The sequence below is a fragment of the Dromaius novaehollandiae genome, chromosome 4 (genome assembly GCF_036370855.1).
Source record: "Dromaius novaehollandiae isolate bDroNov1 chromosome 4, bDroNov1.hap1, whole genome shotgun sequence".
NCBI classification, from domain to species: Eukaryota; Metazoa; Chordata; class Aves; order Casuariiformes; family Dromaiidae; genus Dromaius; species Dromaius novaehollandiae.
The window spans coordinates 71,411,078-71,424,618 of record NC_088101.1 but is presented as its reverse complement, the minus strand read 5'-3'; the positions used below and the strand labels follow the sequence as shown (position 1 = coordinate 71,424,618).

The 13,541-nt window shown below is 35.4% G+C and overlaps 1 protein-coding gene across 4 annotated transcripts in view; it reads right to left on the bottom strand.

Moving 5' to 3' along the window:
- TAPT1 (transmembrane anterior posterior transformation 1) overlaps positions 1-13,541 on the bottom strand; it is a 53,854-nt gene that overhangs the window by 16,031 nt on the left and 24,282 nt on the right. For all 4 annotated transcript variants that reach the window (XM_026121970.2, XM_026121971.2, XM_026121972.2 and 1 more), the window contains 4 exons: positions 11,828-11,990; positions 8,190-8,325; positions 5,819-5,916; positions 5,479-5,548 (listed from right to left, as the gene is read on the bottom strand). In XM_026121970.2, the coding sequence (XP_025977755.2) occupies positions 5,479-5,548; positions 5,819-5,916; positions 8,190-8,325; positions 11,828-11,990 (467 nt within the window). The remainder of the gene's footprint in view (positions 1-5,478; positions 5,549-5,818; positions 5,917-8,189; positions 8,326-11,827; positions 11,991-13,541) is intronic.

Genomic DNA, 13,541 nt, shown 5'->3' with positions numbered 1-13,541 from the left:
TACCAAAAGAACAGAGTATCTTCTGATAAATCTAGTTATGCGGTATCACTAGACACTGTATATTCTATATTGCAAATTCTACACTGCAACTATTAGCAATATGAAAGTAGTCCCTGAGTTTTCAGCCCTTCGCCCAAAATCTCTACAAAAATTTCATCCTGTTTCCCATACTACATACTTCCAAACTGTTATGAAACATAACTGATCAGTATTGCTTAAGACAACACACAGATCCTGTCTTCAGTATTTCAGATCACATGGAAGCCGCTATGCGGCGGAAATTCCAAAGTGCGAAGGAAGGATCTTAATTCAGACCCAAACACTAGAAGCATGACTTAGGCCAGACTTCCATGCCTTTGTTACCTTCTCAGTATCTGCCTGAAGGACTGGATGACAGGCTGATACCTGTTTTGCCCTCTCTGCTTTTCCTGTTCTCACTGTCCTCTCCCTTTTATCTCCTGATGCAGCTGTTCAAGGCTACTCAAAGTGAGAGGAATGGGAGAGGCTGCTCTGTCTTAGCAGTTCTCATCAGCTGGGTAATCAGAGAAGCAAGACGGAAAGGGCAGTTTACAGCAGCTTCAACAGTAACACCACATTTATAAATTCATTTCATTTTCAGCCTCAAAGATAATGGCAGAAGAGGCTCTAGGATATCTGGAACAGCCAGTGGTGATCACTCCTAAATCCCAATTAAAGTTTCCAAACACAGAATATACACCAATAATGTTTCATTGGGAATTTTTTTATTTTATTTATTTATTTTTTTAATAGGGAAGGGGAATTGCCTTTACTATACAGTGCAACTTTTCAGGTCATGTGGTGAAGTATGGAGCACGTGAGGCTATATCTCGAAGTTTATACTTAGAGACCTTACACTGCCAGGGAGGGAAAAAAAAGGAAGGGAAAGCAAATTACTCCAAGAAGCCTGAAAGTGTATGGGGGAATCTGAGGGAACACTGACAAGCCACTGCTGTTGGTGCAGTTGTGAAGGTCACAGGTATTGGCAAAAGGAGATACCTCTTTTCTGCTTTAGCATGAAGATGATTTAAGGGGGGAAGGTGGGGGAGGATGGATCTCCAGTCCTCATTCTCCATCATGACAGTCCTTAATAACATACTGATAAAAGACTTTTCCACTCGGTTTCTAGCATTCCATAAAATGTTGGTGATAAACACATTGGAAATTGATTTTCAGTTAGAATACAGTGTAGCTTTAATATCCATTTCCATCACAAGACAAGGTTAAATGATGGCTAAAACAACCAGCTGAGGACATTTTAAATGGTCTTCAGCTAACTTCACAAGCACATGATTGAGAAATTTAATTTCTCACTGTTTCTGTTCCATGAGTTTTCAAGAACTGATATCTACCACTAATTCAGATATGCTTATTTATTTCCCTGATTGATCTCTTGTTAGCACATGCCATGCACAAGCTATGTGTTAACACCTCACTTAAACTCTGCTCTTAATAGCACAGGCCTGAGCTTGGCCATACATCATACTCTATACTCCCCATTAAAACACACTTTAGACTGTTTCAAAACATGACAATTCTGCTACTGAATCTGCTTGTGATTGCATACATCTAACAGTGGGGCAAGCAACTACATATGATTGCATCTTTTCAGTTTTGTTGAAAACACATACTTCAGTATATTGACAAGGGAAAGGAAGAATCAGACCTTCCAAGACTCAGTGTATCAGAAAGTAGTGATCATGGGTCACAGTCTAAGTCATATGAGCCTGTTAGGGCTGTCATATAAATGCACTCAGTACACATTTATTTCAAAGCCAGTAAGGCGCATACTACTGTAAATGCAATAGGAAAAGCAGCAAGTGGTAAGTTCTTGCCATTAGTTCCGTGAAGTAAAGCCCAAAGCAGAAGGATTGGGCAATATATCCAAACCAGATTTTAAATATTTTCATTCTGCTTCCATCATCCCTACTTCCATTTCGATTGGAATGGAAATCTGTGCCCATACTAATAATGCATTCTGACTTCCTATAAATCCCACAAAAAATAGAGAAATGTAGTCTAAAAGACTCTGACAGCAACAGAGATCCCAAATTTAATTGGCAATCAATGTGTCAGGGAAGATCATCACTTTTAAAAAATATGTAAAAGACTTCAGAAGAAGCAGCGACAGGGGAATAAAAGGTGTTCCTAAAGCAGCACTGAATCCAGTGTGGACAAACGTTATTAACTAGTCAAAATCCCAAACACCTAATTACGGGAACTCAGGAACTGAACTCTGAAGAACAGAAGTACTTTCCAGTGATAACCAGAAGGGCAGGGAGACCCAGACTGAGAACAGAGATCCACAAGTGGCACTTTTACACATTTGCATAGAAAACAGTCTTCAGAACACCCAATTATTTCTTTCCAAATTCCCTGATATGTCACGCTGGAATACTGTATCAGGGATTATAAACTGCCTTATAACAAGTGATGGAACACCAACGAGCTAAGAAAGATCAAAGGCAGAACAAGGAACAAAGTAAGGAGGCGTTGGACAGACTATCTTTAAACCTACCCCTGCCTCCAAAACCCTTATCCCTAAACTGAAAAACTAGATTAAAAAATTAAATAGCCACATTAAGAAACAGTCTGAAGTACAGAGATTAAAAGGTAAACTAAGACTTGAATATTTTGACCAAAAGTCAATGGAGGCTGAAAGATCAGAAACAAAGCAGAAATAACAGAATTAAGAAAAAAAGATACAAGAATTAAGCTGATAAAAGAGGAAATCAAATAACTAGCAAAGCTGAAGGAAATTATTAAATATGGAAAAGGAACAAACTGAAGTTTCAGAAATACTGTAAATAATGTTAAGCCTTTAAGATACAAGATTCAAAAATATGGAATAATCTAGCCAATTAGTCAACTGAGGGAAATAATGTAATGTGTCACCTAAGCACTTTATTCATAAGAGATACAACTGTGCTTTTTAAAAAATTAGTTTGAAGCACAGCTTGAAATTAAAATAAGGCAGATTTAAAAGCATAAAGGAAGGCAGCATGCTGGGCTTTCAACAACAATTAAAGAGTTTCTCTTTGTAATTATGGTCTCCTCATTCACTAATCCTGAACTCTACAAAAACACAGCTTGCAGGTATTTATTTCAAAAAGAGACCATACTACTTAGATTTAGTGAAATATTTTTTATGCTACAATGAAAACTAAATTTTAAGTCTCCTGTTTAATAGTTTTTCCTATGGTTACAGTGCTTAGATTGCTTGAGTGCATGCAAATTTGCTAATAAATCAGGGTAACAATGCAGAAGTAGTTTTGCTGCAGCTGACAAGTCAGAGCTGCAGAAGCAGGTATGGTTGAAATCACAGATTCTTTAGCTACTGTCTCAAACAACTATCCAACAAGATCTGTGTTAACTTCCAGCACTGAAAATAAATTTTGCATTTATTAGATAACTAGATAACCAAGCTATATCTTATGGTCTGTTCAATCATTTTTTATGGACATGATTCCTAAATCCTTCTTGAAGGAATCCTTTTAGTTCTTAAATTCTATTTGAGTTAGCTGACAAAGAAGAATTTTAAATAGCATCAGAACCCACATAGTATGCCAATACAAGCTGCACTACTGTTTCAGTTGCAAGAAGTAAAACATAAAAGGAGAACAAAATTACCAAAAAAATGAACAGATCTACTGCATCACACCTTTAGTAAGAACTGACCAATATTACTTCAGTTCAATTTCAAAAGATACGAAAAGCTTTCCTAAAAACCTGTCTACATCCCACGCCTATTAAGAGAAAAAACACTAGTTGTGAACGTCCTAAGGAGTGTTCCAGGGAAAGTTAGTTACCAATCTGTAGGGAATAAACTAGCTTGTTCTGTGCACTCTTGTACATACTCATCTACTTCCATATCCATCTGGCATAATGAATGGCATCACTTTTTACACTGAGTGATAAACAGAAACCTGATATTGCCATTATGGGTCTTCGATAATAGTGCTTAGCAGTAAAATATTGATAAAACATCTCTTCTAGCACACTATCACCAGTGCTTTTTAAAGGAAAAATTACTAGCCATTTCTACTAGCAGTCCCTCATTTATTTCAAGATTTAAATCAACCACAGAAAGAAGACTCGTCTTTACAATAGGAGAGCTGGGTGCATACTTGTAAGACATTTTCTGTGAGTTCTCTCATCGATGAGAGACAACTTAAGAGAATGTCTATTTGTTTTCTCTGAATATTTCAGCAATGAATATCACTTTCAGATGTTCTCTCTGTAAGGTTACACTAGTTTTAAATGTTTAAACTTTGGCATAAAAAATACATACCATTAAATATTATGAACATCAATCATACTGGAAAGATCATTCATTTTTTGGCTTTTAAGAACTTAAGAGGAAGATTTAAGTACTACTTTTTCTGTTACATTAAATACTTCTGTTTCCACATAAGCCTTTCATCCAAAAGAGGAGAAAAAAAAGAAACACACCCACCCACCCAGAGTCAGATTTCAAAATCTGAGGCAAGCCTGCTAAAGACATGACTTGAAAAAATCTAAGTTACCCATCTTTAAAAAAAAGCTACATTATTTCTTTCCTGTTAAGTGTTTAAGTTTTCAGTTTAAAAATAGTAGAAGTTGGAATGAAAGAAGACATTCTATTTCATTTATGTATCTGCATAAATATTTTTTGCTTTCTTTTTGTCAAAAGTAACAGAAATAAATGCATTCAAAGTTCAGAAAAACAATAAAAATGAAAAGCTCCTGCACAACCATAAAGTGCTATTGCTATTCTTGTTATTTTAAGCCAAGAATGCAATCTCTTAGGTTGCTAGTATCACTAATAAAAACAACCTCCATTAAATGACACTTAAAACATCTTTTCCTGATGAGACGCTCAGGATAAAAGTTTGCAAATATTATACTAAGTAGCAGTTTCACAGCATAACATTTATGTCCTAAGCACCATCTGCTATTATCTTACTAGCATGTCAATTTAAAACCATCTCTGATATGTCCTAAGAAATATGCATTTTTTTCATACTTTTCTTCACAAGCCAGCCATTTTATTTAGTTACATTATTTTTCAAAAAACATGGTATTTCAAGATGCATCCTCAAAATTGCCAAACAGTATGCATTCTGGGACCACTGTAAACATAGTACACTACAAGTCAACTTTACAAAGAGATGAAACTCTTCAGAATGTCTACACCTTGAAACTGTACATACTGTAACTTATATTTGAAATTACTATTTAATAAATAAATTGAACACAGAGCTAACAAGTTGTTTTAGAGCCTTAAAAATAAAATCTAGCTATTTAGCCAATGTTCCTACAAGTGGAATTCCATTTTCATGCTACTGAACCAAGTAATAATAGGGGAGACCTGGAATTCAAGTCAGAAATCTCATTCACATGAAGGTAAAATTATTTAAACAAACTAAAAAAAATCAGTTTCTTATTTCATTTTCCTCTGATTAGCATAACTATACATACCGCTATTTGACATTTGAAAAAGATTGTTCTTCTCAAACTTCTTGAAAACACTTCCTTTTATTTCAACAAACTGCAATTTGAAAAAACAGTTAGTTAGTTCTTATTGGTAACAAACCAGTATCAACAAATCAGACAAAGATTATGAAAATACGCAACATGAGACACTAAGAATGCTGAAAAAAATTTAGAGTGATTATAACATAAAGCTCCTCCACGCTGTATGGAAATACGTCCCACAGAAAAAAGTGATGTGGAAGCATGGCATACAGGTATTTCAACTCTTGCATTTATTTGTGTAGTAGAATAACATTTAGAGCTGTTACACTCATGCCATACTTACATTATTGGACATCATGATGGTAAGCAATGATTTATTGTGGGAGTTGAAGGCCACATTAAGGGTTGTTGCTTGAACCATTATAAGAATAGCATGCAGGACTGTAGATAACAAGGTTAAGGAAGCATATTTGGAAATGATTTTTCTGCACAACAGTATTAGTTAAATGGCATCAAATCCCAGATTTCCTATTTTGTTTCCAAAGTTTCTAATAAGAAAAAAGTTTCTCCATTTCCCTATCAACCTAGATTTGCAGCAAGACAGTACTTAAATCATTGAGTAAAACTCTGCATTACTTCAGTGTTTGAGATCTCATCCAGTACATGACATAAAACTAGCTCAACACAAGAATATTTCTGTTCTAACATTCATACATGCGTGCTATACTTCCTCCAGCTCTGCAGCACCTATAGTTTACTCAGAGCGCTTTATAACACCTAATAACTATGTTGTTTTCCTGTTCTAAAAGAGTTCGATGGCATCCAAAAGGAGAAATAGCAATATACACTGAAGAAAAAATTAAAAAATCTGAAATAAAGGAATAGCATAGGGATTTCACAGAAAACAGAGGGAAACACAGGAATCCTGGATTTATCACATCTATCAGACTGTTTTTTCTTTACAGGCCATCTTTATCAGCTCACCTTAAGGTTACTTCACTGCAAAGTAGAGTTCCTTATTACTATGTGTTTGTGCCTTTATGCACTTCACTATAGCAAGCACATGCTCCAGCTGCTGAAGCACGTATTTGGTCTTCACATACCTACTCTTACCCACCAACTTAAATGAGTTAAATGACCTGTTGAAGCTAATTTGCTGGTTTTCTGTACTTACCATTCTTTGGTTCACATCGTGAAGTGGTTCTGAGTACAAAAAAAAGTCATAGCTCTTCCAGAGAAAACTAAACCAAAATGTGTCCTCCAACCATTAACAGTCTATGGGACCGACCAGCTTAGGATGAGTCCAAAGAAACTTCTGCCTCCTGAACAAACTTATACAGTGCAGACGTTAAGGCCTCAGCATCAACTGCTTCTCTCTACCAATCCATTTCATTTTATTAGCACCGCTTACTAATGTAGACACAGCCCAGGAGAGCATGTTTAATGGAACAAGTCTCATGGTGATATCAAATTAATCTCTCACTTGCTTTTCCTTAAGGACTTCATATTATCTCTACGGGCAAAATTTTAGCTAACCTGACCACTGAATTCTGACACAAGCTCTTTACAAAGTCCTGACTCCAAATGCTCCAGGATCAAACACAGTATATTTTATCATGTTTGTTGCAAACAGATATACAGATGGTTAGCCGAATTACTGAAATATCAGCTATCAGAGAAACAAGGAAACTGCCTCTTGTATTATCACAGTAAGGTAGTCAGTGTTCTGTGCACCTAAGTAAATGAACTGCTGTTAAGATTATCTAAAAATATCAAAGCTTTGCACTGTTTTATTGCTTCAACCAATGTATAATTAGGAGTAATGAACTTCCCCTTGCTTGTTTGTTTAATGCACTTGCCTTGTTTGTTTACTGAACCATGGTCATCTTGTGTCACATAACTCAGACTGGTTCTGAGTCAGTGGAAAGAAGTGCTGACAAGCCTGAGCACTGCTAAGAGCAGATGCAAGACAGTCTTCTAAAGTTCAAACACCTCATAACACATTCTCATTTGCATATGCTCAAGTCCAGCCCTACAACCATTGGTTATTGTTGCTTTGGCAGTTAAAGATGAAAACAAGACTGATCTATATTTATGCTAAATACGAGGCCAATTAGTTCCCTTTTTGCTGAAAGAATAGAAGTACCCAAATCGTACAAAAAGGACTACAAACATTTCTCCCCCTGCCCAAGACAGCTTTGTCCTCACACCGAGAATTAGACAGTTCTGCTGGCATCCTATTATAATCACTTTAGACAAATTAGAAGCTAATAAGAAGAAAGCATGCAAGCATTAAAGTTGCCACACTTTCAAGAAAATATTTAAGCTAGATGGTTATAACATTCCTCTAAATAACAAACCCACTGTCTTCGACACCTCCTGTGACCCAAAAAATATTTAGCACAAAACAAAATTAAGTTTCTAAAAATATTCAGCTACTCTCTTCTATTTACTACACTTCAGGTATTAGCAAAGTTGTCTACTACTATAGTAGAATACCACTACAAAGGGTTGCCTTTTTTTTAAAGCAGGTAAAAGTAAAAAAAAAAAAAAAAAAAAAAAAAAAAAAAGTGGCAATTTATTTTGAAACTAAAAAACATTAATTCAGTAATATACTAAAATTGTCAAGTATATATAAAAGAAAATAATTCAAAACAATTACTAATTTTTTTAATCTAGAAAGTTTTGCAATTTGTTAAAGAAAAAAAGGATACAGACATAAAGCACTGCCATGAAGAAGTGAGGAATCACACCTATATGAGCTCTTTTTCTCTCCTTAGGTTCTGTAGCTGTCCAATACAGAGCATCCAAAATATCTTGTCCAAATGAAGAAAACAGACGATCTGCCACCTAAACAAAAAGATGATTTTACTTCCTAAAGGCAATGTTTCTTTTCCTTTAAGACACTTGAACATTCTACCATAACACACCCCTACCTAAAAATAAATAAATAAATAAATTTCACATCTTTTTCATTTCATGTTGCCAAAAGGGAAAGCTAGTTTGGAAAAGCTACAAACATCCAAAGTGTAATCCAAAGAATATATGCAGTAAGTAGATAAAAACCTAGATAGCAGTAATGCTGAAGCTAGGAAAAACATGGACAGCAAACCAAGTTGGTAATTCAGTACCACAGCAAGAAAGGTCAAATGGAATTCCACCAGTTCTCGACACTTCATAATTAGCAACCATGTAAAGCTTAAGATCATTAAGAGGAAAGGCTGTGAAACCCCTTTTTTTGTTATTATTATTTTCTTCCTTCCAACACATCCAAGTTTGGTAATTTTAAATTTAAGCTGCATAAGACAACAGGGGAAAAAAAACACTAAAAATTAACTCTGCATTACAAAGCACATGTCCAGCTAAAATAAGAGTCATCTTTATCTGCTTACAAAACCAATCAAACTGAAACAATTAAGTATGACAAACTGATCACCTCTACTTAATAAACACAAATAAGTGATATTTCCTCTTACTGTCTTTTTACAAGAGAAAAAGAGTTTTAGACATGTTAAAACAACAAGTAGCAATATACAACTGAGTATAAGATGTACCTGCAAAAACTGAACCATAGCATATTATCTAAAATATAAATTCACAGGACAACATAAGTAAACATATTTATTTCCTGGCTTTGCTAATTAATAGTTTTAAGTGTAAGGATACCGAAGAGAGAAATCATATGCTTTAACTTTTTCAAGCCAACATTCACTGAGATTTCCTAAGATATGAAAAGACTGAATAAAAATAATTTTACTGAATGCCTCAAACCTGTACTACAACCTGCTACTCTAAAAGTAATCTATACATTAAAATCAACTAAGCCATGAGCTGATCAATTACCATAAATCTGAAGGTCAAAAAAGTTACTTCAAATGATATTTACAATGGCATTGTTTTCGGCTTTTACATTTTGTAAGTTAAGGTAGTCTACATTCTTTGGTTCCTGCTCATTGTGATTAACCACCAAGTAACCATAGCTGGTGTAGTAACACCCACTACAGAATCCTTAGAGAGTTTGGTAAGTTTTTGTCCACAATATTGTGAGGGTTTTAATAGGTAAAAATGGTGGCTTTGTTCTTTTTATTTTAACAATCCTGTTTCTTATCCAATGGGATAGAAAATATTAAAACCCACTACACAATATTGCTGCTTGCTTTTCCAAATGTGACTTACCTAAACCCTATATGCCGGCTCCAGGCTCCAGCAGAATTCCATGGTGAGTGCTGTCACCAGCATAACGCACGCTGGGGCTTCACAAGGAGCAGGAGCCGGTGGGTCTGAATCTAAAAAAAGAGAAGTGCCATTTAAGCCAATTGTGCTGAATGCTCCCCTTAACCTGGCTATCTGGAGCATTCAGCACATAATTTGAAGATTCTGCATTCCTTTAAATCTGTCCAGGACAATACTCTCTGGATCTATCAACAGCCGAAAACATTGGGACATTGTAAACATCTCAGTAATTTAACTAAATTTAAAAAAACACTTCCTGTTTTGACAATTTGTGAAAATGTAAAGTTTATTATTTTAAGAAAATGCACATTTAACATGTTCTAAAAAAGCTTATTCCTTGCATTAGTAACAAACATTCATAACAAAATTCACTGAAGTAGTCTCAACAAGGCAATATTCCAACTGTTGAAAGTGGACTTTCAACCAAATTCTTCAGCAGGACACCATGCCATCTGCTGCCAATATTGTGGCTGCAACCTATCCGTTCAAGAGAGCCAAAACCAACCAAACAAACAAAAAAACACCCACACACCACAAACAAAAAATAACCTCATGCCCTCTAGTTTGGTATGCAGGGTTTCATAACAGACCAAGGAAATTAAGTATTGTTTCCAGCATTCAACTTTGAAGTCTAATATAAGTCTAATAACTACAGTAACTCTGAGCAGCAAGAGACTCCCTTCTTTCCTGCTCCCAAGCTAAGAAAGGAAACTCAAGTAGTACTTTAGTTGAGAAACACCTCTGGTTTTGCTAAATGCAGCAAAGAAATTCAACTTCTCTCCTCTTTGTTCAGAAGAGAATAGTGCATGCTTTCCAATTCACTGAAGACACTGCAGTCTCTTTTCAAACGATGAAGTATGTAGTGCTGTACTTCCTTGGCATTAACAGAAGTGACTTGAAATCTTTCTCAAAAAAACAGAAATGATTATTTCAAGCACTTGGATTTATTTACAGAGTGATAATCTCTTGGATTAAGAGAGAGGGGACATGCGCGCGTGCACGAGAGAGTGCACGCTCCCTACAGAACTACAATCCACACAATAACTCAGTGCCAATTTAGTATTTTTAATTTTAGATTTGCTGAAAAACAAACAAAACAAACAAAACTATTATGATTTTAAAAACTGAGGTGGCTTGCATGACATTTGCTTCACTTAGTGTACGAAGCCTGTTTCTTATTCAATATTCTCATTTCTCACAAGGAAAAACAAGCGACTTTAGACAAAATATTTAGATTACACACAAGGTGCAGCTCAGTTTTAGTGGTCTTCAAGCAAAGGTACAACAGATGCTCAAACACAGATTAATACATTATTTAGAGATCTTGGATTACTGGTAGAGTAACTCTTGTACACAGCTGTGACTGAGTCCTTTTAAGAGGTTGTATCACTAACATGTCCTTTGTTTGCAGGTTTGAGAAGACTGTAGCCATAAAAAGCCTACCAAAGACATTATTTACTTTGTGAATTACTGATCGTGAGAGTGGAATTAAAATCTAATGTTTTACATTAATAACAAGCTAGAAGTAGTTAAGTTTTTCTCAAGACTTATCTTTATCTTACCTCCCAAACCAGACATTTCCGTTCCTTGTTTCTCTACATTCATCCAACTTGCTACCTATGTAGACAGGCTTCTGTCTGCCAGCCAGGACTGAGAGAAGCTAAGCAGCAATTTGTGTGTTCTTGTTTATAAGGAAAGGTATAATTCCATAATGAAGGATTTAAAAAATGCAAATTCCATGTCTTCTACCACCTTCCTTCTCTGTTCTCTCTCAAGAGCAAATCAATAGTTTGTTTGTCTCAATGAGTTTTTGAACTCATACATTCTATTTCTTACATTTCAGTTTAAGGTATTTCCTCTTCCCTTCCCACTTCTCAGTTCTCATTCAACTGAACTGATTAATGAACTACAGGAAATACGTAATATGAAACAGGATCTATGAAATTTATTTTTGATTAACTTGTCTGTTCTACTACATTTACATTTAATATAATGAGGATGTGCATGTGTTTGTAAGGATGAGAGATGGGCCAAATTTTAAATACAAATATTCTAACACCACAATATTTTAGATATTCTGAAAAAAGCATGCTTGACACTTTGATGCCAATATTCTTACCTCAAGCATGTTATAGATGATGTAGAGCTTTATGACAGACTGTCCCCTTATCAGATGATACATCATAGAGTAGTCAACATAGTGCATCATGAAGTAGCAGATGACCAGTATAACTCCTTTGAGAATGTCACATACCTGAGCAGGTTGCAGCAAACGTCTATCACTGAAATACAAAGCGCAGAAAATTCCACTAAATGTCACAGACTCACAAAATAGAAGTGTCATCAAGCCAACAAGAATTTTCAGAAGCTGTTAATCAAGAAAATTATGCAGCTTACTGTTGACTCTTCCCCTCCTCCTCACTTCCCAAAACATATGGAACACCCTACACTATGAGACAAATCTGTAGATCATACTTGTGAACGGGATCATCTTCCCCCAGTTGGCAAAGCCACATTCATTTAGTTAATATTTTGTATTTGTTGGGTAAGAGCTCCCACGTGGTAAGAACCTTCTGCATGAATGCCCTTTGGCTTTTAAATCACCTCCCCTCTTCCAGCCATTTCTGCTTATCAATTTGACTTCCTCATTACAAAAATGTTTGCCTTATCCGAAAGAAAAGAAAATGAAGCAGGCATCTTCAAATTCCGAATAATTGATCAGATGCTGAGGAACGGGTTATGAACAGTGCAATTCTATATCTCTTTTCAGCCTGCAGAAGCCTCAACACAAACAATTTTACAGAGTTTGAGGCTGATCCCGAAGCAAGAAAGAAGTTTTCTATCTGTAGTCCCATGAGTAACCGAAAATACTAACTGAATCATTATACAATTTCATCATATAAACTAAAACTACGGAAAGCATGTGCTTTACCTCAACTGCCACAATACCAGCCATCACATCAGGCATAATGTAACTGTAAGTAATATTTACTTGTCAATGCTCAATCTTAGTTATTTAGTATTAGTAGCACGCTAAGCATTTTTAAAGTCTTCAAATTAAATCAAGGGGTTATGTGAGAATTAAATATCAAAACAGAGATATTATTTCTATTACATGAAATTTTTTTTTTTAAATAAACACTGAAAGGCTTTCACTGAAGTTGCACTTCACAGAAGTTGCAACTAATTAGCAGAATAAAAATTATGAACTTTAAATTTCTGTATACTTAAGCACAGAGATGAGACAATGCTCCCAAAACCTCATAATGTGTTCGGAGAAAAAGTTTAGAGTGGCCTCCAGGAATCAAGACATTTTAGAGGCCTTGTGGACACGAGTTAAAAATCCCAGCTACATGATTCACATCTATTTAAGTACAGCATCATTTGCACTAGCAAGAAAGTTGTACTTTGGGTTTCTTTAGTGCTTTCCATTCAAAAAAAGAAAATTTCAAAGCACACAATTGAATTATACATCACAGCACAGTATCTAGGGAACCACGCTGAGTTTAGTTCTATAATAGGCAAGTGTATTATATTCATTCTAGAAGTATGAGAGTAAGAAAGGTTCCAGGACTCCCAGATCTAAAGTTATGTATTTCGACTAGAGTATAAACACTCCATTTAATACACACTTTCTGTATAATCTCTTTCTTTGAACTAATTATATTCTAAGTAATAGACTTCAACCTAGTCCAGCACACCAGAACTGTTCAGGGTGGCTTTCTCATCCTATCTCAGTTCTCGAAAGCCATCAAGTAACAGTAAACCAACCATAGCACAATATCTTTTCAGAGAGTCCTTGACATTAAGTTTCAGCAAAGTTTTTTCCATTT